Source organism: Chiloscyllium plagiosum, unplaced genomic scaffold (genome assembly GCF_037043375.1).
Source record: "Chiloscyllium plagiosum isolate Xiang-an unplaced genomic scaffold, Cpla_swu_hap1 HiC_scaffold_6, whole genome shotgun sequence".
NCBI lineage: Eukaryota > Metazoa > Chordata > Chondrichthyes > Orectolobiformes > Hemiscylliidae > Chiloscyllium > Chiloscyllium plagiosum.
The window spans coordinates 132,028,461-132,050,389 of NW_028270144.1; the positions used below are offsets into that span (position 1 = coordinate 132,028,461).

The 21,929-nt window shown below is 49.6% G+C and overlaps 2 protein-coding genes across 10 annotated transcripts in view; one reads left to right on the forward strand and one right to left on the reverse strand.

Moving 5' to 3' along the window:
• The window catches only part of ankrd50l (ankyrin repeat domain 50-like), a 40,602-nt gene extending 34,755 nt beyond the window's left edge, over positions 1 to 5,847 (reverse strand). Inside the window, exon 1 of the mRNA XM_043692572.2 lies at positions 5,638 to 5,847. The gene's annotated coding sequence lies outside the window, so the exon portion shown is untranslated. The remainder of the gene's footprint in view (positions 1 to 5,637) is intronic.
• selenoj (selenoprotein J) overlaps positions 5,534 to 21,929 on the forward strand; it is a 42,786-nt gene continuing 26,390 nt past the window's right edge. For 3 of the 9 annotated variants that reach the window (XR_015757509.1, XM_087988510.1, XM_087988511.1), the window contains exons 1-3: positions 6,067 to 7,848; positions 17,400 to 17,484; positions 18,155 to 18,334. Coding sequence is in view for 8 of the 9 variants with exons in the window: in XM_087988510.1 (XP_087844636.1) it covers positions 17,415 to 17,484; positions 18,155 to 18,334 (250 nt within the window). In the remaining variant the exon portion in view is untranslated. Of the gene's footprint in view, positions 5,580 to 6,066; positions 7,849 to 17,399; positions 17,485 to 18,154; positions 18,335 to 21,929 lie in introns of those variants that run through there. The other 6 variants (XM_043692576.2, XM_043692575.2, XM_087988508.1 and 3 more) reach the window with 6 other exon arrangements.

A 21,929-nucleotide genomic window follows, 5' to 3' on the forward strand; every position in this document is an offset into this window, starting at 1 on the left:
AGAGTGCATAAGCAGCACCAGGCATACCTGAAGATGAGGTGTCAACCTGATGAAGCCACCAAACAGGACTACCTGCAGAAACAGCAAGTGATAGACAGAGCCAAGGGATCCCACACCCAATGGATCAGATGTAAGCTTTGCCCTCCTGCTACAGTCAGTTGTTAATGGTGGACAAGAAAACAACTCACTGGAGGAGGAGACTCAACAAATACTCTCTTCCTCAATGATGGGATGGTACAGTATAGCCACTCCCTCCAGCATTGACACTCAGTAGCAGTAGTGAGCATTATTTACAAGATGCACTGCAGAAATTCACCAAATATCCTAAGACTACTTCTATTTAGAAGGATGAGGGCAGCATATACATGGGAATACCATCCTCTTCTAATTTCCCTCCATGCCTTTCACCATCCTGACTTGGAAATATACCACTGTTCCTTTAGTATCACTGGGCAAGGGCTTTGTGGCTAACCCTACAGCATATAGACTGCAGCGGTTCAAGAAGACAGCTCTCAAGGGGCACCCCAGCCCAATGAATCACTCAGCAAGCAGCTCAAACATGGATCTCTGTAATTATAAAAGGGACTTTCCCAGGGAAACGAGAGTTTCCTCAAGAGTATGAAAAAGACAAAAAATACACGAGCATTTCCGAAAATAATTATCAGCCACAAACAATTTAGGGTTCATGCAACAGTTCAAGGCCATCCATTATATTCAGAATACTGAGACATGGAACATTTATTCATAAAAATTGCAAAGCACTGCAGTGCTGAGGGAACACCGTACTGTCTGAGGGTCAGTGCTGAGGGAACACCGTACTGTTAGAGGGTCAGTGCTGAGGGAGTGCCGCACTGTCAGAGGGTCAGTGCTGAGGGAGTGGGCACTGTCGGAGGGTCAGTGCTGAGGGAGTGCTGCACTGTCGGAGGGTCAGTGCTGAGGGAGAGCCACACTGTCGGAGGGTCAGTGCTGAGGGAGTGCCGCACTGTCGGAGGGTCACTGCTGAGGGAATGCCACACTGTCAGAGGGCCAATGCTGAGGGAGCACCGCACTCTCAGAGGGTTAATGCTGAGGGAGCGCCGCACTGTCGGAGGGTCAGTGCTGAGGGAGCGCCGCACTGTCAGAGGGTCAATGCTGAGGGAGCACTGAACTTTCGGAGGGTCAGTGCCGAGGAAGTGCCAAACTATCGGAGGGACAGTGCTGAGGGAGTGCCACACTGTTAGAGGGTCAGTGCAGAGGGAGCGCCGCACTGTCGGAGGGTCAGTGCAGAGGGAAGAGCCGCACTGTCGGAGGGTCAGTGCTGAGGGAGCACCGCACTGTCGGAGGGTCAGTGCTGAGGGAGTGGGCACTGTCGGAGGGTCAGTGCTGAGGGAATGCCGCACTGTAGGAGGGTCAATGCTGAGGGAGTGTCGCACTGTCGGAGGGTCAGTGCTGAGGGAGTGCCGCACTGTCGGAGGGTCAGTGCTGAGGGAGTGGGCACGGTCGGAGGGTCAGTGCTGAGGGAATGCCGCACTGTAGGAGGGTCAATGCTGAGGGAGTGCCGCACTGTCGGAGGGTCAGTGCTGAGGGAGTGCCGCACTGTCGGAGGGTCAGTGCTGAGGGAGTGGGCACTGTCGGAGGGTCAGTGCTGAGGGAACGCCACTCTGTCGGAGGGTCAGTGCTGAGGAAGCGCCGCACTGTCGGAGGGTCAGTGCTGAGGGAGCGCCGCACTGTCGGAGGGTCAGTGCTGAGGGAGTGCCGCACTGTCGGAGAGTCAGTGCTGAGGGAAGAGCCGCACTGTTGAAGGTGCAGGGCTGAGGGAGCGCCACACTGGCGGAGGGTCAGTGCTGAGGGAGTGGGCACTGTCGGACGGTTAGTGCTGAGGGAGTGGGCACTGTCGGAGGGTCAGTGCTGAGAGTGTGGGCACTGTCAGAGGGTCGATGCTGAGGGGGCGTCGCACTGTCGGGGAGTCAGTGCTGAGGGAGCACCGCACTGTTGGAAGATGCAGGGCTGAGGGAGCGCCACACTGTTGGAGGGTCAGTGCTGAGGGAGTGGGCACTGTCGGAGAGTCAGTGCTAAGGGAGTGCCACACTGTCGGAGGGTCAATACTGAAGTAGTGCCGCACTGTTGGAGGGTCAGTGCTGAGGGAGCACCACACTGTCTGAAGGTCAGCGCTGAGGGAGCATCACACTGTCAGAAGGTCAGTGCTGAGGGAGTGGGCATTGTCGGAAGGTCAGTGCTGAGGGAGTGGGCACTGTCGGAGGGTCAGTGCTGAGGGAGCGCCGCACTGTCGGAGGGTCAGTGCTGAGGGAGTGGGCACTGTCGGAGAGTCAGTGCTGAGGGAAGGCCACACTGTTGGAGGGTCAGTACTGAGGTAGTGCCGCACTGTCGGAGGGTCAGTGCTGAGGGAGAGCCACACTGTCAGAGGATCAGTGCTGAGGGAGTGCCGCACTGTCGGAGGGTCAGTGCTGAGGGAGTGCCGGACTGTCGGAGGGTCAGTGCTGAAGGAGTGGGCTCTGTCGGAGAGTCAATGCTGAGGGAGTGCCGCACTGTTGGGAGGGTCAGTGCTGAGGGAGTGCCACACTGTTGGAGGGTCAGTACTGAGGTAGTGCCGCACTGTCGGAGGGTCAGTGCTGAAGGAGTGGGCTCTGTCGGAGAGTCAATGCTGAGGGAGAGCCGCACTGTCGGAGGGTCAGTGCTGAAGGAGTGGGCTCTGTTGGAGAGTCAATGCTGAGGGGGCGCCGCACTGTCGGGGAGTCAGTGCTGAGGGAAGAGCCGCACTGTTGAAGGTGCAGGGCTGAGGGAGTGCCACACTGGCGGAGGGTCAGTGCTGAGGGAGTGGGCACTGTCAGACGGTTAGTGCTGAGGGAGTGGGCACTGTCGGAGGGTCAGTGCTGAGAGTGTGGGCACTGTCAGAGGGTCGATGCTGAGGGGGCGTCGCACTGTCGGGGAGTCAGTGCTGAGGGAGCACCGCACTGTTGGAAGATGCAGGGCTGAGGGAGCACCACACTGTTGGAGGGTCAGTGCTGAGGGAGTGGGCACTGTCGGAGGGTCAGTGCTAAGGGAGTGCCACATTGTTGGAGGGTCAATACTGAGGTAGTGCCGCACTGTCGGAGGGTCAGTGCTGAGGGAATGCCACACTGTCGGAGGGTCAGTGCTGAGGGAGCGCCACACTGTCGGAGGGTCAGTGCTGAGGGAGCACCACACTGTCTGAAGGTCAGCGCTGAGGGAGCATCACACTGTCAGAAGGTCAGTGCTGAGGGAGTGGGCATTGTCGGAGGGTCAGTGCTGAGGGAGTGGGCACTGTCGGAGGGTCAGTGCTGAGGGAGAGCCACACTGTCAGAGGGTCAGTGCTGAGGGAGTAGGCACTGTCAGAGGGACAGTGCTGAGGGAGCGATGCACTGTCAGAGGGTCAGTGCTGAGGGAGTGCCACACTGTCGGAGGGTCAGTGCTGAAGGAGTGGGCTCTGTCGGAGAGTCAATGCTGAGGGAGAGCCGCACTGTCGGAGGGTCAGTGCTGAAGGAGTGGGCACTGTCAGAGGGTCAATGCTGAGGGGGCGCCGCACGGTCGGGGAGTCAGTGCTGAGGGAGCACAGCACTGTTGGAAGGTGCAGGGCTGAGGGAACGCCACACTGTTGGAGGGTCAGTGCTGAGGGAGTGGGCACTGTCGGAGAGTCAGTGCTGAGGGAATGCCACACTGTCGGAGGGTCAGTACTGAGGTAGTGCCGCACTGTCGGAGGGTCAATGCTGAGGGAGTGGGCACTGTCAGAGGGTCAAAGCTGAGGGAGCGCCGCACTGTCGGAGGGTCAGTGCTGAGGGAGTGGGTACAGTCAGAGGGTCAATGCTGAGGGAATGCCGCACTGTCGAAGGGTCAGTGCTGCAGGAGTGCCACACTGTCGGAGGGTCAGTGCTGAGGGAGTGCCGCACTGTCGGAGGGTCAGTGCTGAGGGAGTGGGCACTGTCGGAGGGTCAGTGCTGAGGGAGAGCCACACTGTCAGAGGGTCAGTGCTGAGGGAGTAAGCACTGTGAGAGGGACAGTGCTGAGGGAGCGCCGCACTGTCAGAGGGTCAGTGCTGAGGGAGTGCCGCACTGACGGAGGGTCAGTGCTGAAGGAGTGGGCTCTGTCGGAGAGTCAATGCTGAGAGAATGCCGCACTGTCGGAGGGTCAGTGCTGAGGGAGTGGGCACTGTCAGAGGGTCAATGCTGAGGGGGCGTCACATTGTTGGGGAGTCAGTGCTGAGGGAGCACCGCACTGTTGGAAGGTGCAGGGCTGAAGGAGCGCCACACTGTCGGAGGATCAGTGCTGAGGGAGTGTGCTCTGTCGGACAGTCAGTGCTGAGGGAGTGCCACACTTTCGGAGGGTCAGTACTGAAATAGTGCCGCACTGTCGGAGGGTCAGTGCTGAGGGAGTGGGCACTGTAGGAGGGTCAGTGCTGAGGGAGTGCTGCACTGTCAGAGGGTCAGTGCTGAGGGAGTGCCGCACTGTCAGAGGGTCAGTACTGAGGAAGTGGGCACTGTCGGAGGGTCAGTGCTGAGGGAGCGCCGTGCTGTCGGAGGGTCAGTGCTGATGGAGTGGGCACTGTTGGATGGTCAGTGCTGGGGGAGTGCCGCACTGTCAGAGGGTCAGTGCTGAGGGAGAGCCGCACTGTCGGAGGGTCAGTGCTGGGGGAGTGCCGCACTGTCAGAGGGTCAGTGCTGAGGGAGAGCCGCACTGTCGGAGGGTCAGTGCTGAGGGAGTGCCGCACTGTCGGAGGGTCAGTGCTGTGGGAGTGGGCACTGTCGGAGGGTCAGTGCTGAGGGAGTGCCGCACTGTCAGAGGGTCAGTGCTGAGGGAGTGGGCACTGTCGGAGGGTCAGTGCTGAGGGAGTGGGCACTGTCAGAGGGTCAGTGCTGAGGGAGTGGGCACTGTCAGAGGGTCAGTGCTGGGGGAGTGCCGCACTGTCAGAGGGTCAGTGCTGAGGGAGAGCCGCACTGTCGGAGGGTCAGTGCTGGGGGAGTGCCGCACTGTCAGAGGGTCAGTGCTGAGGGAGAGCCGCACTGTCGGAGGGTCAGTGCTGAGGGAGTGCCGCACTGTCGGAGGGTCAGTGCTGTGGGAGTGGGCACTGTCGGAGGGTCAGTGCTGTGGGAGTGGGCACTGTCAGAGGGTCAGTGCTGAGGGAGTGCCGCACTGTCAGAGGGTCAGTGCTGAGGGAGTGACGCACTGTCGGAGGGTCAGTGCTGAGGGAGGGGACACTGTCGGAGGGTCAGTGCTGAGGGAGTGCCGCACTGTCGGCGGGTCAGTGCTGAGGGAGTGCCGCACTGTCGGCGGGTCAGTGCTGAGGGAGTGACGCACTGTCGGAGGGTCAGTGCTGAGGGAGGGGACACTGTCGGAGGGTCAGTGCTGAGGGAGTGGGCACTGTTGGATGGTCAGTGCTGAGGGAGTGGGCACTGTCGGAGGGTCAGTGCTGAGGGGACGCTGCACTGTCGTATCCATTTAGAGTTTTCCTGTGTTGATATTTAAAGGGGGGCCCTGAGTGTGGGGTCGGGCCAGTGTTTGTCTCTCAGTGGGATCGCACTGTGTCCCCGCAGTCTGAAGCGAGAGGATGAACCCGGCGCTATAGGAATGTAAGTCCGTGTGTCTGTCCGGGTTCTTCCCCCCACCCAGTCCCTGGGATCCTCTTACCTCCGTGTCCGGGGAACAGCGCCGTGTTAGGGCCGAGGCCTGGGCCTGGAGTAGGCCGCTGTCCGGGGGCTGACGGCGCCGCGGGCCCGGGGAGGAGCTGAGCTCCAGGCGGCGGAGGCACCGACACTCGCTCCGGCTCCGGCTCCGGCTCCGGGGGCAGGAAGCGGGGGGCAGGAAGCAGGGGGCGGGCCCCGGGGAGGAGCCGGCCGGGAGGAGGGGCACAAGGGCCCGGCCGAGAGCCCGAGGCCTGGAGGGGGGAGAGCGGTCGGGGCCTGGGGTCGGGGCCTGGGCCGGGGGCCTGGGGCCGTGTCCTGGGGCCTGGGCCCTGGGCCCTGGGTCGGAGCCTGGGCCGGGGGCCGCTCCCCAGAGTCAGGCGAAGACGCAGCTGTTGCTGTGAGGGTAGTTGCCGAGAGTCTGAGGAAGGGACTAAAACGGCAAGAGGCTGGGAGTCCAGGCCGAGGGAAGCAAAAGTTAGAAAAGAAAAACAATAAAATTGTGTGACATAATTATATGCAAAAGGCAGGGAAATTGTCCATTTAAAATCTAGCAACGAGTATTAGGGCATTTATCTAAATGCCTGAAGTATTCGAAACAAAGTCAATGAACTTGTACAAATCAGTACAAAGGGGTATGATTTAGTTGCCATTACAGAGGTATGGTTGCAGGGTGGTGATATTAGATTAGATTAGATTCCATATTGTGTGGAAACAGGCCCTTTGGCCCAACAAGTCCACTCCGACCCTCCAAAGATCAACCCACCCAGATCCATTCCCTACCCTATATTTACCCCTGACTAATGCACACAACGCTATGGGCTAATTCACCTGACCTTGTGGGAGGAAACCAGAGGAAACACTTGCTGACACGGGGAGAACATGCAAACTCCACACAAACAGTCACCTGAGGCAGGAATCGAACCCAGCTCCCTGGCGCTGTGAGGCAGCAGTGCTAACCACTGTGCTATCCCCAACATCCGGGAATTAAATGTCCTTGGATATCAGGTAATTAGAAAGGATAAGCAGGAGGGAAGTGGGGTCACACTCTTAATTAAGGATGAGATTTTAGAGCAATAGGAAGAGACAATACAGGATCTAAGGAGAAAAATGTTGAATCCATTTGAGTGGAGATCAGGAATAGTAAGGGGAAGCAGTCACTAGTGAGAGTAGACTAGAGATCACCCAGTAGTAATGCTACAGAGGCATAGGTGATCAATCAAGGAGTATCTGACGCATGTAAGAATGGAACGGCAGTAATCATCAGGGTCTTTAACATGCACATTGATTGGCCGAATCAAGTCAGTAAAGGCAAGAGCAGGTCATAGAAACTAATTTCTTAAACAGAATCTTACCAAACCTACGAGGAAGTGTGCAATCTTGGATCTGGTCTTGTGTAAATGAGTCTAGATTAGAGTGGTGCGAGAAAAGCACAGCAAGTCAGGCAGCATCCAAGGAGCAGGAAAATTGATGTTTTGGGCAAAAGCTCTTCATAGGAATAAATGAGACAGTGAAATTAATGATCTAGTAGTTAAGGATCCTCTTGGAAAGAATGATCACAGTATGGTTGAATATCAGAGACAAATGAAGGGTGAAATAGGATCATCTAAAACCAGGCTGTTATGCTTAATCAAGGGAAACGATAATGGGATGAGGAAGGAGTTGGCTAAATTAGACTGGGAACACAAGTTATATCTTAGAACAGTTGAGGAACAGTGGAAGGCTTTCAAAGAGATTTTTCACGTGCTCAAGGAAAGTATATCCTGGTCAAAAACAAGGATAGCAAGGTTAGGAAGAGCCAGCCTTGGATAACCGAGGAAATAAAGGAAGGCATCCAGTTAAAAGCTCAGGCTAACAAAGTAGTCAAGAATAGTGGGAAACATGAAGATTGGGAAAACTTTAAAAAGCAACAAAGAATGATAAAGCAAGCAATAAAGAAAGGAAAGATAGATTACGAATGCAAACTAGCACAGAATATAAGAAAAGGTAGGAGAAGTTCAAAGTTTATGAGAAGATTTTTATAAATTGAGTTTTGAGAAGATTTGTAGCTCAGGTTGAGGTTCTGGATGTAGGTTTGCTTGCTGAGCTGGAAGGTTCATTTCCAACTCCAGCTCCAGTTCTTTGGCATGTTACACACACCTTCCACTACACATGTAGTGTCTCCCACCGTCCTCCTCCTCTCACCAAAATAAAAGACCGTGTGTGGAGCCCAGGTAAGGTAAGGCATTTTTTTTTCCATTTATTCAACCTGTCTTGGTAATTTAGAGCAGAGGGGATGGAGGCTAGGGTAGTTGGATCATGCTCCTTGTGCAGGATGTGGGCGGTCAGGGTCACTACAAGTGTCCCTATTGACTTCACCTATGGGAAGTGCACCCAACTCCAGCACCTCACAGACTGCGTTAGGGAACTGGAGCTGGAGTTGGATGAACTTCAGATCATTCAAGAGGCTGAGAGGAATTATGGGGAGGTAGTCACGCCTGAGTTACAGGACAAAACTATCTGTGTGACCGTCAGGAGAGGGAAATGGAATAGGTACAGTGCAGGGACTCCCTGTGCCCGTTCCACTCAATAATAAGTTTACCGCTTTGAATACTATTGTGAGGGGGAGCGACCCACTAGGGGAAAGCTACAGTGGCCAGGTCTCTGGCACTGAGCCTGACTCTGTGGATCAGAGGGACGGAGGGAGAGTAGGAGAGCAATAGTGATAGGAGATTCAGTGGTGAGAACAGACAGAAGATTCTGTGGTCGTGAGCAAGATTCCCGGATGGTGTGTTGCCTTCGGGTGCCAGGGTCAGGGATGTCTCGATCAAGTCTATGGAATTCTTGAGGGGGAGGGAGAGCAGCCAGAAGTCGTCGTACAGGTAGGGAAAAGGTGGAGGATCTGAAAGGAGAATATAGGGAGTTAGGGAACTCGACCCGGACAATCACAAAGGCCAACCTTCCATCTATAGAATCCATCTACCAGGCCAACTGTCAAGGAAAGGCCGCCAGCATTCTCAAAGATCCATCCCACCCTGGCAATGTTTTCCTGCAGGGTGAAAGTGAGGACTGCAGATGCTGGAAATCAGAGTCTCGATTAGAGTGGTGCTGGAAAAACACAGCAGATCAGGCAGCATCCGAGGACCAGGAAAATAGATGTTTCAGGCAAAAGCCCTTCATCAGGACTGAATAACCTCTACCATTGGGGAGAAGGTGCAGAAGCCTGAACACGCACCAGCCGGTTTAAAAGCAGTTTCTACCCTACTGTTGTTAGAATACTGAATGGGCGTACAAACTCTGAACATTCGCCTGTCCCTGTGTTTTTGTTTTTGCTGCTATTTGCCTATTATTTACCATCTATGCTACTTAACTCTGTGATCTGCCTGCATTGCTCACAAGGCAAAGCTTTTCACGTGACAATAAATTAAATTCAATTCGGGTTGGAAGCTAGAAGGCAGACGAGCAGAACAGTAATCTCAGGATTGCTACCAGAGAAGGGATAGACACTTGACAGGCAAAGGTGCAGCCAGTGTGATGGGTTCAATGCAAGAAGTATCAGGAATAAGGATGACGATCTCAGAGCATGGATCAGTATTTGGAACTATGATGTTGTGGCCATTCCGAAGACTTGGCTACCACAGGAGGAGGAATGGTTGTTGGATCAGGGTTTAGATGTTTCAAAAGGAATGGGGGAAAGATAAAAGAGGTGGAGGAATAGCATTGCTCATCCGAGACAGTATCCCAGCTGCAGAAAGGGAGATTGTTGAGGAGGGTTTATCTACAGAGTCAGTATGGGTGGAAGTCAGAACCAGGAAAGGAGCAGTCACTTTATTGGGAGTTTTATACAACCGCTTCTCCCCCCCCCCCCCCCTCCCCAATAGCAATAGAGAAATGGAGGACCAGATTGGGAGGGAGATTTTGGAAAGGTGCAGAAGTAACAGGGTTATTGTCATGGGTGACTTTAACTATGCTGATTGGAACCTCCTTAGTTCAAATAGTTTGGTTGGACCAGATTAGATTAGATTCCCTACAGTAATTCACCCAGACCTATTTCCCTCTGACTAATGCACCTAATACTATGCCTTAGGGTTCTCCTTAATCCTACCCGCAAAAGCTTCTGCAGACCTCACTTTCTCCACCTAACACTATGGACAATTAAGCATGGCCAATTCACCTAACCTGCACATCTTTGGACTGTGGGAGGAAACCGGAGCATCCAGAGGAACCCCACGCAGACATGGGGAGAATGTGCAAACTCCATACAGTCAGTCACCTAAGGCTGGAATTGAACCTGGGACCCTGGTGCTGTGAGGCAGCTGTGCTAACCACTGAACCGCCATGCAGGTGTGTTCAGGAAGGATAGATAAGCCGACTAGAGGGGAGGATTTGGTGCTTGGCATCGAACCATGCCAGGTGTCAGATCTCTTGGTGGGAGAGCATTTCGGTGATAGTGATCACAATTCCCTGACCTTTACTATACTCATGGAGAGGGTTAGGAGCAGACAGTATGGGAAAGTATTTAATTGGGGGAGGGGTATTACAATGCTATTGGTAGGAACTGGAACACCTGAATTGGGAACCGATGTTCTCGGGGAAATGCATGACAGAAATGTGGAGGTTGTTTAGGAAGCACTTGCTGATATTGCTGGCCAGGTTTGTCCCACTGAGACAAGGAAGGGATGGTAGGGTGAAGTTACCTTTGGGTAACAAGGGATGTGGAACATCTAGTCAAGAGGAAGAAAGAAGCTTACTTAAGGTTGAGGAGGCAAGGATCAGACAGGGCTCTAGAGGGTTAAAAGGCAGCCAGGAAGGAACTGAAGAATGGACTTAGGAGAGCGGGGAGGGGGCATGGAAAAGCTTTAGCGGGTAGGATTAAGGAGAACCCTAAGGCATTCTACACTTGTGTAAGGAACAAGAGGATGGCCAGAGTGAGAGTAGGGCCAATCAGGGATAGTAGAGTGAACTTGTGCCTGGAGTCAGAGGAAGTAGGGAAGGTCCTTAATGAATACTTTGCTTCAGTATTCACTAGTGAGAGGGGCCTTGACATTTCGGAGGACAGTGAGAAACAGACTGATCTGTTAGAACAAATTGATGTTAGGAAGGAGGATGTGCTGAAACTTTTGAAAAACATAAGGATTGGTAAATCCCCTGGACCAGATGGGATATACCCAAGGTTACTGCAGGAAGCAAGGGAAGAGGTTGCTGCAGCTTTGATGATGACCTTTGCACCCTCACTGTCCACTGGAGTAGTGCCAGATGATTGGAGGGTGGCAAATGTTATTGCTCTGTTCAAGAAAGGGAATAAGGATAATCCTGTGAATTACAGACCAGTTAGTCTTGCGTCAGTGGTGGGTAAAGTATTGGAATGGATTCTGAGAGACAGGATTTACAATTACTTGGAAAACCATAGTTTGATTAGAGGTAGTCAGCATGGCTTTGTGAGAGGCAGGTCATACCTCACAAACCATATTGAATGCTTTGGGGATGTGACAAAACACGTTGATGACGGTAGAGCAGTGAATGTGATGTACATGGATTTTAGCAAAGCATTTGATAAGGTTCCCTATGGTAGGCTCATTCAGAAAGCAAGGAGGCATGGGCTTCAGGAAAACCTGTCTGTCCGGATACAGAATTGGCCGGCCCATAGAAGACCGAGGGTGGTAGTAGATGGAAAGTATTCAGCCTGGAACCCGATGACCAGTGGTGCTCCACAGGGATCTATTCTGGGACCTCTGCTCTTTGTGATTTATATAAATGACTTGGATGAGGAAGTGGAAGGGTGGATTAGTAAGTTTGTCAATGGCACAATGGTTGGTGGAGTGGCAGATAGTGTGGATAGTGTTGTAGATTGTAATGGGACATTGTCAGGATGCAGAACTGGGCTGATAAGTGGCAGATGGAGTTCAACCTGGAAAACTGTGAAGTGATTCATTTTGGAAGGTCGAATTTTAATGCAGATTACAACCTTAATGGCAGGATTCTTGGCAGTGCGGAGGAACAGAGGGATCTTGGGGTCCATGTCCATAGATCCCTCAAAGTTGCCATCTATGTTTATAGGGTTGTTAAGAAGGCATATGATGTGTTGGCTTTCATTAGCGAAGGATTGAGAATAAGAGCCATGAGGTTATGCTGCAACTCTATTGAGCCTTGGTTAGACTACATTGGAATACTGTGTTCAGTTCTGGTCACCTCTTTATAGGAAAGATATGGAAGCTTCAGAGAGGGTGCAGAGGAGATTTTCCAGGATGCTGCCTGGACTGGAGCGCATGTCTTATGTAGAAGGGTTGAGGGAGCTAGGGCTTTTCCCACTGGAGTGAAGAAGGGTTAGAGCTGCCTTGGTAGAGGTGTACAAGATGTTGAGAGACATTGGTAGAGTGGATAGCCAGAGACGTTTTCCTAGGGCAGAAATGTCTATCATGAGGCAGCATTATTTTAAGGTCATGATTCGGAGATGCCGGTGTTGGACTGGGGTGTACAAAGTTAAAAATCACACAACACCAGGTTATAGTCCAACAGGTTTAATTGGAAGCACACTAGCTTTCGGAGCGACGCTCCTTCATCAGGTGATTGTGACAATCACCTGATGAAGGAGCGTCGCTCCGAAAGCTAGTGTGCTTCCAATTAAACCTGTTGGACTATAACCTGGTGTTGTGTGATTTTTAACTTTATTTTAAGGTGATTGGATGAAGGTTTAGGGGAGATGTCAGAGGTAGGTGCATTACACAGAGAGTGGGTGGCTGTGTGGAATGCACTGTGATCGTCAGTAAAGTGATGGAAGGGGTCATTGACAGGGCCTGCTCAGCAATAACCTGCTCAGTGACGCCCAGTTTGGGATCCCCCAGGATTCCTCAGCTCCTGATCTCATTACAGCATTAGTTCAAACATGCACAAAAAGAGCTAAATTCCAGAGGGGAGGGAAGAGTGACAGCTCTTGACATCAAGGCTGCAATCGACCGAGTGTGGTAATCACAGAGCTCTGGCAACACTGAAATCAATGGGTATCAGGGGCAAACTCTGTGGTGGTTGGAGTTATACTTAACTCATATGAAAATGGTTGTGGTTGTTGGAGGTCAGCCATCTCAGCTCCAGGACATCTCTGCAGGGGTTCCTCAGGGTAGTGTCCTATGCTCAACCATCTTCAGCTGCTTTCAGAACTGGGCGTCACTGAGCAGGTTATTGCTGAGCAGGCACTGTCAATGACCCCTTCCATCACTTTACTGAGAATCGCAGTGCATTCCACACAGCCATTACTCTCTGTGTAATGCACCTACCTCTGACATCTTCAGAAGGTCAGAAATGGGGAATGTTCGCTGATAATTGCACAATGTTCAGCACTATTTGTGACTCATCAGGTATTGAAACAGTCCGTGTTCAATATCCAGGTTTGGGCTGACAAGTGGAAAGTTGTATTCATGTCTCACAAATGCCAGGCTATGACTATCACCAATAAGAGTCAATCTATCCATCACCTCTTGACATTCAATGGTGTTACCATCATTGAATCACCCTGTATCAACATTCTGGGATTTACCATTGACAAGAAACTCAACTGAACTCACTACATAAACACAGTGGCTACAAGAACCGGTCAGAGACAAGGAATACTCACTTGCTGACTTCCCGACTTCCCAAAGCCTGTCCACCATCTACAAGCCGCAAGTCAGGAGTGTGATGAAATACTCCCCATTTGCCTGGATGGGTACAACTCCTACAACATTCAAGAAGCTTGACACCATCCAGGACAAAGCAACCCCCACTTGATTGTCATCACATCCACAAGCATCCACTCCCTCCACCACTGACACTCAGCAGCAGTGCATATCCTCTACTGGGTGCACTGCAGAAGTTCACCAAAGATCCTTAGACAGCACCCTTTCAAACCCACAACCACTTCCATCTCGAAGGACAAGTGCAGCAGATATATGGGAACACCACCCCCTGCTTGTCCTCTTCTAAGCCATTCACCATCCTGAGTTGGAAATATAACGCCACTCCTTCACTGTTGCTGGATCAAAATCTTGGAACTCTCACCCAAATGGTATTGTGGGTCTATCTACAGCACATGGACTGCAGCAGTTCAAGAAGGCAGCTCATACCCACCTTCTCAAAGACCACCCAGGAATGGGCAATAAATGCTGGGCCCAGCAAGTGACAACCATATCCCACAAGTGAATTTTAAAAACTCTCGGATTGAGGCTGCAACTCCCGGGAACAAAAGTTGTCCAATCTGTCCCTCAAACCTATTCCTCCATTAAATTGGATAACGATTGTCCTGAACCTCAATTCTCTCAGGTGATCAGTATCTTGATTTTAAAATTCTCATCCTTATTTTCAAATCTGTCCTGATCTGACCCTCTCCCTAACTAACATCCATCAGTCCCAAATGCTGCAAGATCTATGCTTCCCTCTAATTCTAGTCTTTTGTGCATTTCTGATTTTTATCACTTCCCCACCAGTGCTGTCAGCTGCTGGCGCCAAAGCTCAGAACCTCCCTCCCCACACCTCTCTGCCTCACTGTCCTCCTTTAGATAGACTTTAAAACCCTTGAGTTTACTTTTGGTCAACTGAACTGATGTTTCCTTATGAGGTTAATATAATGCTTTAGTTAATAATGCTCCTGTGAAAATAATTCATTACATTAAAGATGCCATATACTATATATTGGAGCCTTTTCTGAATTGCTTCTAATATGTTTATATTCTTTATTAAGTAAATAGACCAAAACTATCCACAGTGCTCCAGATCTAGTCTTACCAACACACTACAGCAGTATTTCTGTTCTATTCCCATTGCTAGTAAGTTCCGAAACATCCCACTTCACTTGTTAATCATTCTTTGTGCTTGTATACTAACTTTTGATTCAAGTTCTGGGACACCCAGATCCTTCTGTACCTCAGAGCTCTGCAAACTCTCCATTTAAATAAGATGCTTCTTTCCTGTTCCTGCCAAAGTGGATAAGTTCACATTTCCCTCATTATTCAACATCTGCCAAATGTTTGTACCAAACTTGTAACCCATCTAAAGCTCAGCAAGTCTGAAGAGAAATCTGAGTTAATGTTTCAGGTCCGGTGACCCTTCAGAACCCTTCTGAGGAAGGATCACTGGACCCAGGATATTCACTCTGATTTCACAGATGCTGCTGGACCTGCTGAGCTTTTCCACAACTTCTCTTTTTGTTTCTGATTTACACCATCCGCAGTTATTTTGGTTTTTTCATAACCTAACTATTCCCCTTTGCAGGCCCCTTATGTCTTCTTTACAACTTATTTTCCTACATACATTTATGTCATCAATAAAATTTATGTCGTCAATAAATTTTGGGTCTCTCAAGTAATTGAGATAAATTGTAAATAATTAATGCTCCAGCATTGATCTCTGAGGCACCCGTCAACCAGAAAATGATCTTTTTATGCATACGCACTGTTTCCTATTGGCCAACCAATCCTCCATCTCTGCAATTATGTTCTCTCCTATACCGCTTTCCTTCAGTGTTGTAACCTTTGGTGTGGAAACTTGTCAGATGCCTTCCGGAAATCCTAAGTATACCACATTGACAGGTTCCCTTTATCCACATTGCCTATTACTAGCTCAAAAAAAATCCAATAAACTTGAGTGCAATTTCCTGTTCACAAAAATATGTTAACTCTGTCTGACTGCATTCACTAGCCCACTGCATCTTCCTTAATAAATGATTCCAGTATTTCTGTACAACAGACATTAAGCTATCTGGCCTGACGTTTCCTGCTTTCTGTCTCCCTCCTTTCTTGAACAGAGGAGTTCTACTCACTAGTTTCCGATCTCAAGGGACCTTCCCAGAAACTTGGCAATCTTGAAAAATTAAAACCAATGCAGCTCCTATTTTATCAGCCACTTCTTGTAAGACTCTAGGATGAAAGATCTGGAGACTTATCAGTTTAAATTCAAATAATTTTCTCTGTATCTTTTCCCAGGTGCTTCAGATTGTTTCAAGTTCCTTGCTCCCTTTCACCTCTGATTCACACTTGTGTCTGGAATGTTATTTGTATCCTTTACAGGGATGACAGAAGCAAAATATCTTCAATTCATCTGTTATTTCCTGACTCTCCATTATCACCGAGGAGAAAGTGAGGGCTGCAGATGCTGGAGATCAGAGCTGAAAATGTTGTGCTGGAAAAGCGCAGCAGGTCAGGCAGCATCCAAGGAGCAGGAGAATTGACGTTTCGGGCATAAGCCCTTCTTCAGGAATTCCTAAAGAAAGGCTTATGCCCGAAACGTCGATTCTCCATTATCACCTCCTCATTCTCACTCTCTAGAAAACTATTACTCATTTTACTTATTCTTTACCTTTTTAAAGAAATTCAGAATCTCTTACTGTCTGTTTTCTTTATCTCTTGCTAGCTTTCTCACAAACTCTTAATTTCTTCCTCTTTTTAACCCTTTAGCCATTCCAAGCTGTTCTTTATATTCTGTGTAATCTTCTGACCTACCCCGGCCTTTGTGGAATCATATACTTTTCCTTTAAATTTGACACAACCTTTAATTTTCTTAGTTAGCTATGGATGAAATGTCATTCACTTGGAGTTTTCTTTCACTGCATCTCCACTGGCCGATCCCTTAATCTAATTTCCCAGTTCATTTTAGCCAGTTCTGTCTTTATACCTTTGTTTAAGTTGAAAACTTTAGTTGAAAATTTTCTCCTTCAAATTAAATGTGATATTGTGATAACTGTTACCTGGAAGTGTCTTCACTTTGAGCTCAGAAGCTGGAGGGATTTGGGAGTCTTCATACATAATTCACAAACGTTAGCACGCAAGTGCAGCAGGTACAAGGGAAGGTGAATGGGATGTTCGCCTTTCTTTCAGTATAAAAATTTAATAATGCCTTTGCTTAAAACTATACAAGGCACCAGTCAGACCCCGGCGGGAATACTGTGAACAGGCTCGGGCCCCTTATCTAAACAGAGATAGACTGATATTGAAGACAGTCCAGAGAAGGTTTACTTGGCTGATCCCAGGGACTGTCTTTTGAAGAGAGGTTGAGTAAATTGGGCTGATCAAGGTCCTGTTGTATTCTTAAGGTAAGCTTCCTCAAATGCAAACTTACTCGCCGTACCTCCTATATTCCCATCCAAACTGTTATTGTCAATGACAAGCAGAAGTAGACCCAGCACCGATCTTTGTGGCGCACTGCTGGTCACAGGCCTCCAGTCAGAACAACAACCCTCCACTACCACCCTCTGACTCTTACTGACAAACCAATGTTGTATCCAATTGGCTAGCTCTCCCTGGATTCTATTTGATCTAACCTTATGAATCAATCTTCCATGCGGAACCTTGACAAAGGCCTTGCTAAAGACCAGCGAGACAATGTCTACCTTGTGTGTATATATAAGGCTGAGATAGATTCTTGATCAGTCGGGGAATTGAGGCTTACTGGGAAAGGGCAGGAAAGCAGACGTGAAGAGTGTTGGATCAGCCGTGATCCTATTGAATGATGGAGCAGGCTCAAGGGGCCAAATGGCCTCCTCCTGTTCCTATTTTTGATAATCTTCTGGAGACAGGAGGAGGGAGAATGCAGGGTAACAGCCTGTTTGACACAATTGTTCCTGAGCAGCCAGTGGATGGCAGTGTGTGTTCAGACAATAACTCAGTGCATGATTTCCCCCTGTGTACACAGGAACGGGGTGGGGGAGGATCCAGGAGCCAGCTCAGTGAGGTTTCTGGGTGGAACCAGGAAGTTAGGAACAGAGAGAGAGCACAGCCTGCATCAAGTGGACAACTTGCTGGAACTTGTTTCCTTTTATGTTCTCAGTGCCTGATCATAAAGATGACAGACCTTTCAGTGCAGGAGCGAGCAGTGGGAGCCGTGGTTGGATCCCTTGTGGCTGACGCAGCTGGTGAGGAGGATCAGAACAAGCAGGAAGTCACTGCCTCCCCACCCCTCCCCCTTCCCCTTCCCTCTCCCCACTCCTCACCTCCTCCCCGATCTCTCTCTCTCTCTCTCTCCCCTCCCCTCTTTTCTCCCTTCCCTTCAGCCCTCCCTAAGGATATTGTGGGTGTACATGGTCTGCAGCGGTTCAAGGAGGCAGCTCACCCTCACCTTCTCAAGGGGCAACTAGGGATGGGCAATACATGCTGGGCCCAGGCAGTGATGCCCACATATTTGAATGTCAAACTATCTGCCTCTCTTCATTTCTTCTCCTCTTTACCCCTTCTCTCCGGTCTCCATCTCAATCACTGTCACTTATATACTCTGTCTCTCTCTCTCACTTTCTTTCATCTGCTGTTTCACTCTGTCCTGTTGCTGTCTCTGTCTTGCTTTCTCTCTTACCCTTAGCTCCCCCTCTATTTATTGCTCTCCTGCTTTACATAGAAACTCCGAGCTGGAGTATGCAATTTGGTCTTTAAGCCTGTTCCACTATTTAATATGATCACAGCTGATCCTCTTTCTCAATGGCATAGCCCTATTATTTCATTCTGTCTCCCTCACTCACAGGAGTTCTGAATGAGGAGAATATAAAACTGATGTCACTGAGTTATGTTCTGTTCATTTCTCCCCTTCCCCAGGGCAGCCATTGCATTGGATCTATGACGTCAAGCGTTTGGATCAGATTCTGAAGGGCCGCGAGGGCACTCCAGAATTTGTCGATCCTGGTCAGGGTCCATTTTACCGTCAGCCGACTGGAGCTCAGAGCGGTTACGGGGATCAGACTCTTGCCTTGCTGAAGGCCCTGGTGGCAGGGAAAGGTGAGTGGAACATTCCAGAAGACTGAACGGGGGTTGTGTGTCCAATCTGATGTGGCAGGGTCATCCTGTAGAATGTGGGGAACTCCAGGACGTTCCTGGGTAAGTATTTACGCAGGGCATGTTGGCAGTTTTGAGTTTCAGGACTTGGGCAGAAGCTGGAGCCACTGTGGTTGAGAGCCGTGCAGGTCACATGTTTGGAGACGTTGTCACTGCCCAGGGATTTATAAAGATTCAGAGAGAGAGGGAATTGGTGACTATCAGACAGTCAAGAAGGACCAGGCAAGTCAAGTCCAGGAGTCTCCCAAGTACATGTTCTCTCTATCACTAGGATGATGGCAGGGCTGTCCCATCAGGAGAGATTGGTTTGACTGGGCCTGTATTCACGAGGGTTTAGAAGGATGAGAGGGAATCCGATTGAAATTCTCACAGGACTGTACAGACCTGAGTGGAGTTCTGAAGAAAAGACACTGTACTCAAAACCTAACCTCTGCTCTCTCTCCATGGATACTGCTAGACTTGCTGAGTTTCTCCAGCAATTTTGTTTTTGTTTGTTTCAGATTGCCAGCAGCCATTGTTGTTTGTTTCATTTTAATGGTCAAAATAAGAACTTGGAGGATGGTTTCCCTGGCTGCGGAGTCTGGAAACATGGGACACAGTTTCAGGATACTGGGTGGGCCACTTTGGATTGAGATGAGGAAACATTTGTTCACTCAAAGGTAGTGAAGGTGTGAAATTCTGTACCACAGAGGATTGTGGAAACCAGGTTACTGAAATATATTCAAGAAAGAGATAGTTTGCTTTTTAGATAATAACGGTAAGGTTTGTAGCTCAGGTTGAGGTTTAGGGTGTAGGTTTGCTCGCTGAGCTGTAGGTTTGATATCCAGACGTTTCATTACCTGGCTAGGTAACATCATCAGTGGCAACCTCCAAGTGAAGCGAAGCTGTTGTCTCCTGCTTTCTATTTATATCTTTCTCCTGGATGGGGTTCCTGGGGTTTGTGGTGATGTCATTTCCTGTTTGTTTTCTGAGGGGTTGATAGATGGTATCTAGATCTATGTGTTTGTTTTTGGCGTTGTGGTTCACCTTCAACAACATAATATACAAACAAACCAACAGCACACCCATGGGATCTCCGCTATCAGGATTCATAGCAGAAGCAGTAATGCAAAGACTAGAACAAACAGCCCTACCCACCATCAAACCAAAAATCTGGGTCCGCTACGTAGATGACACCTTTGTCATCACAAAACGAAACAAGATAGAAGAGACATTTAACACCATCAACAACACCCTCACAGGCATAAAGCTCACCAAGGAGGAAGAAACCGACAACAAACTCGCATTCCTGGACGTCACAGTCGAAAGAAAGGACAACGGAGAACTACAAACCTGCGTATACAGAAAACTGACAAACACTGACCAAATACTCAACTACACCAGCAACCATCCCAACACACACAAACAAAGCTGTATCAGAACACTATTCCAACGAGCCACCACACACTGCAGCACAGACGAACTTCGGAAAACAGAGGAGAACCACCAATACGATGTATTCAAGAAGAACGGAATCTCAAAAAATACAGTGCGCAGATTCCCCAAGAACAAACCATGACAAGCAGACCAAACACAGCCAGAAACCCCAACCACCTTACCATATATCAAAGAAGTTTCAGAAATGACAGCCAGACTACTGAGATCCCTCGGAATCCTAGTAGCACACAAACCCACCAACACTCTCCAACAAAAGCTAACAAATTTAAAAGTACAACCCATGGACAAAACCAACGTCATCTACAAAATTCCATGCAAGGATTGCCACAAACACCACGTAGGACAAACAGGAAGAAAGTTAGCCACCAGGATACACGAACACCAGCTAGCCTCAAAAAGACACGACCCTCTCTCCCTCGCAGCCGTACACTCGAATGAAAAAAACCACCATTTCGACTGGGACAGCACATCTATCCTGGGACAGGCTAAGCAAAGACATGCCAGAGAATTCCTAGAGGCCTGGCACTCCAACCACAACGCCATAAACAAGCACATAGATCTAGAAGGCAGAGAGAGACAGAGTGCAAGAGTGCCAACTCCAGAGAATGGGAGGAGAGAGAGAAAGAGAGGCAGAAAGCGAGAGGAGAGGGAGTGACAGAGGAAGTGAATGAGATACTGAGGCTGAATCTTACTGAGGTTTTGGGGTCTCAATGCCATTTGGGAAAGCCCTATAATCACAAGCCAATCAGACGAGTGGTGAGCTCATCTGGGTGGGAAGGGGGAATTGCAGGTTGGAGGCTGCAGGGAGAGGGGCCTGGAGTGGTCAGCAGCTAATAACCAGGGTATGAAACAAAATGGGTGCGCTCTGGTCTCTGATGTCTCTTTCTTCAGTCAGGTACTGAGTGCCTTTGACTGAGAGACTCTGCTCCAGGACGTGACGAGCTTTCAGCTGCCGTGCACACATTTCTTTATTCCCTCGGAAAGTGGTTATTTTGGAGATAGTATACACTGCTGCTACTGAGTATCGCTGGTGGAGGGAGTGGATGTTTGTGGATATGGTAACAATCAAGTGGGCTGCTTTGACATGGATAGTGTCAAGCTTCTTGAGTTTTGTTGGAGCTGCACCTGTCCAGGCAAGTGAGGAGTATTCCATCACACTCCTGATTGGTGCCTTGTAGGTGGTGGACAGGCTTTCGGGAGTCAGGACGTGAGTTACTCACCGCAAGATTCCCAGCCTTTGACCTGACCTTGTAGTCACTGCGAGTCTCGTTGAGTTTCTGGTCAATGGAAACTCCCAGGATGTTGACAGTGGGGGATTCAGTGATGGTAACACCATTGAATGTCAAGTACTGATGGTTGGTTTCACTCTCCCACTCCCTCTGAAATTCAGCTCCAGGTTTGTCTGTGTTCAAACCAAGGTTGTAATGGGCTGAAAATGTTTTGCTGGAAAAGCGCAGCAGATCAGGCAGCATCCAAGGAGCAGGAGAATCGACGTTTCGGGCATAAGCCCCTGCTCCTTGGATGCTGCCTGACCTGCTGCGCTTTTCCAGCAACACATTTTCAGCTCTGATCTCCAGTATCTGCAGTCCTCACTTTCTCCTCGAAGGCTGTAATGGGGTCAGGAGCTGAGTGGCCCTGGCAGAACCCAAACTGGGCATCAGGTTATTGCTGAGCAGATGCTGCTTGATAACCCTGTTGATGACCTCTTCCATCATTTTACTGATGATCTAGAGTAGACTGGTGGGGTGGTAATTGACTGGGTTGGATTTGTCCTGCTTTTTATGTACAGGACATACCTGGGCAAATTTCCACATTGTCAGATAGTTCCCAATTTTCTAACTGTTCTGGAACAGCTTGGCTAGGGGGAGCGGCAAGTTCTGGAGCACAAGTCTTCAGTAGTATTGTAGGAATGTTGTCAGGGTTCGTAGCCGTTGCAGTTTCCAGGGTCTGCAGCCGTTTCCTGATATCGCCTTAAGATTGTATTTCCTGGGAAAACTGCAAGACTTCAGATGCAACCATGTGGTTAGTGACTTATCATCAGAGCCACAGACTCCAGGTCTATTCTTTAGCTTTGAGAAAGCAGTGAGAGCAAATAGCAGAG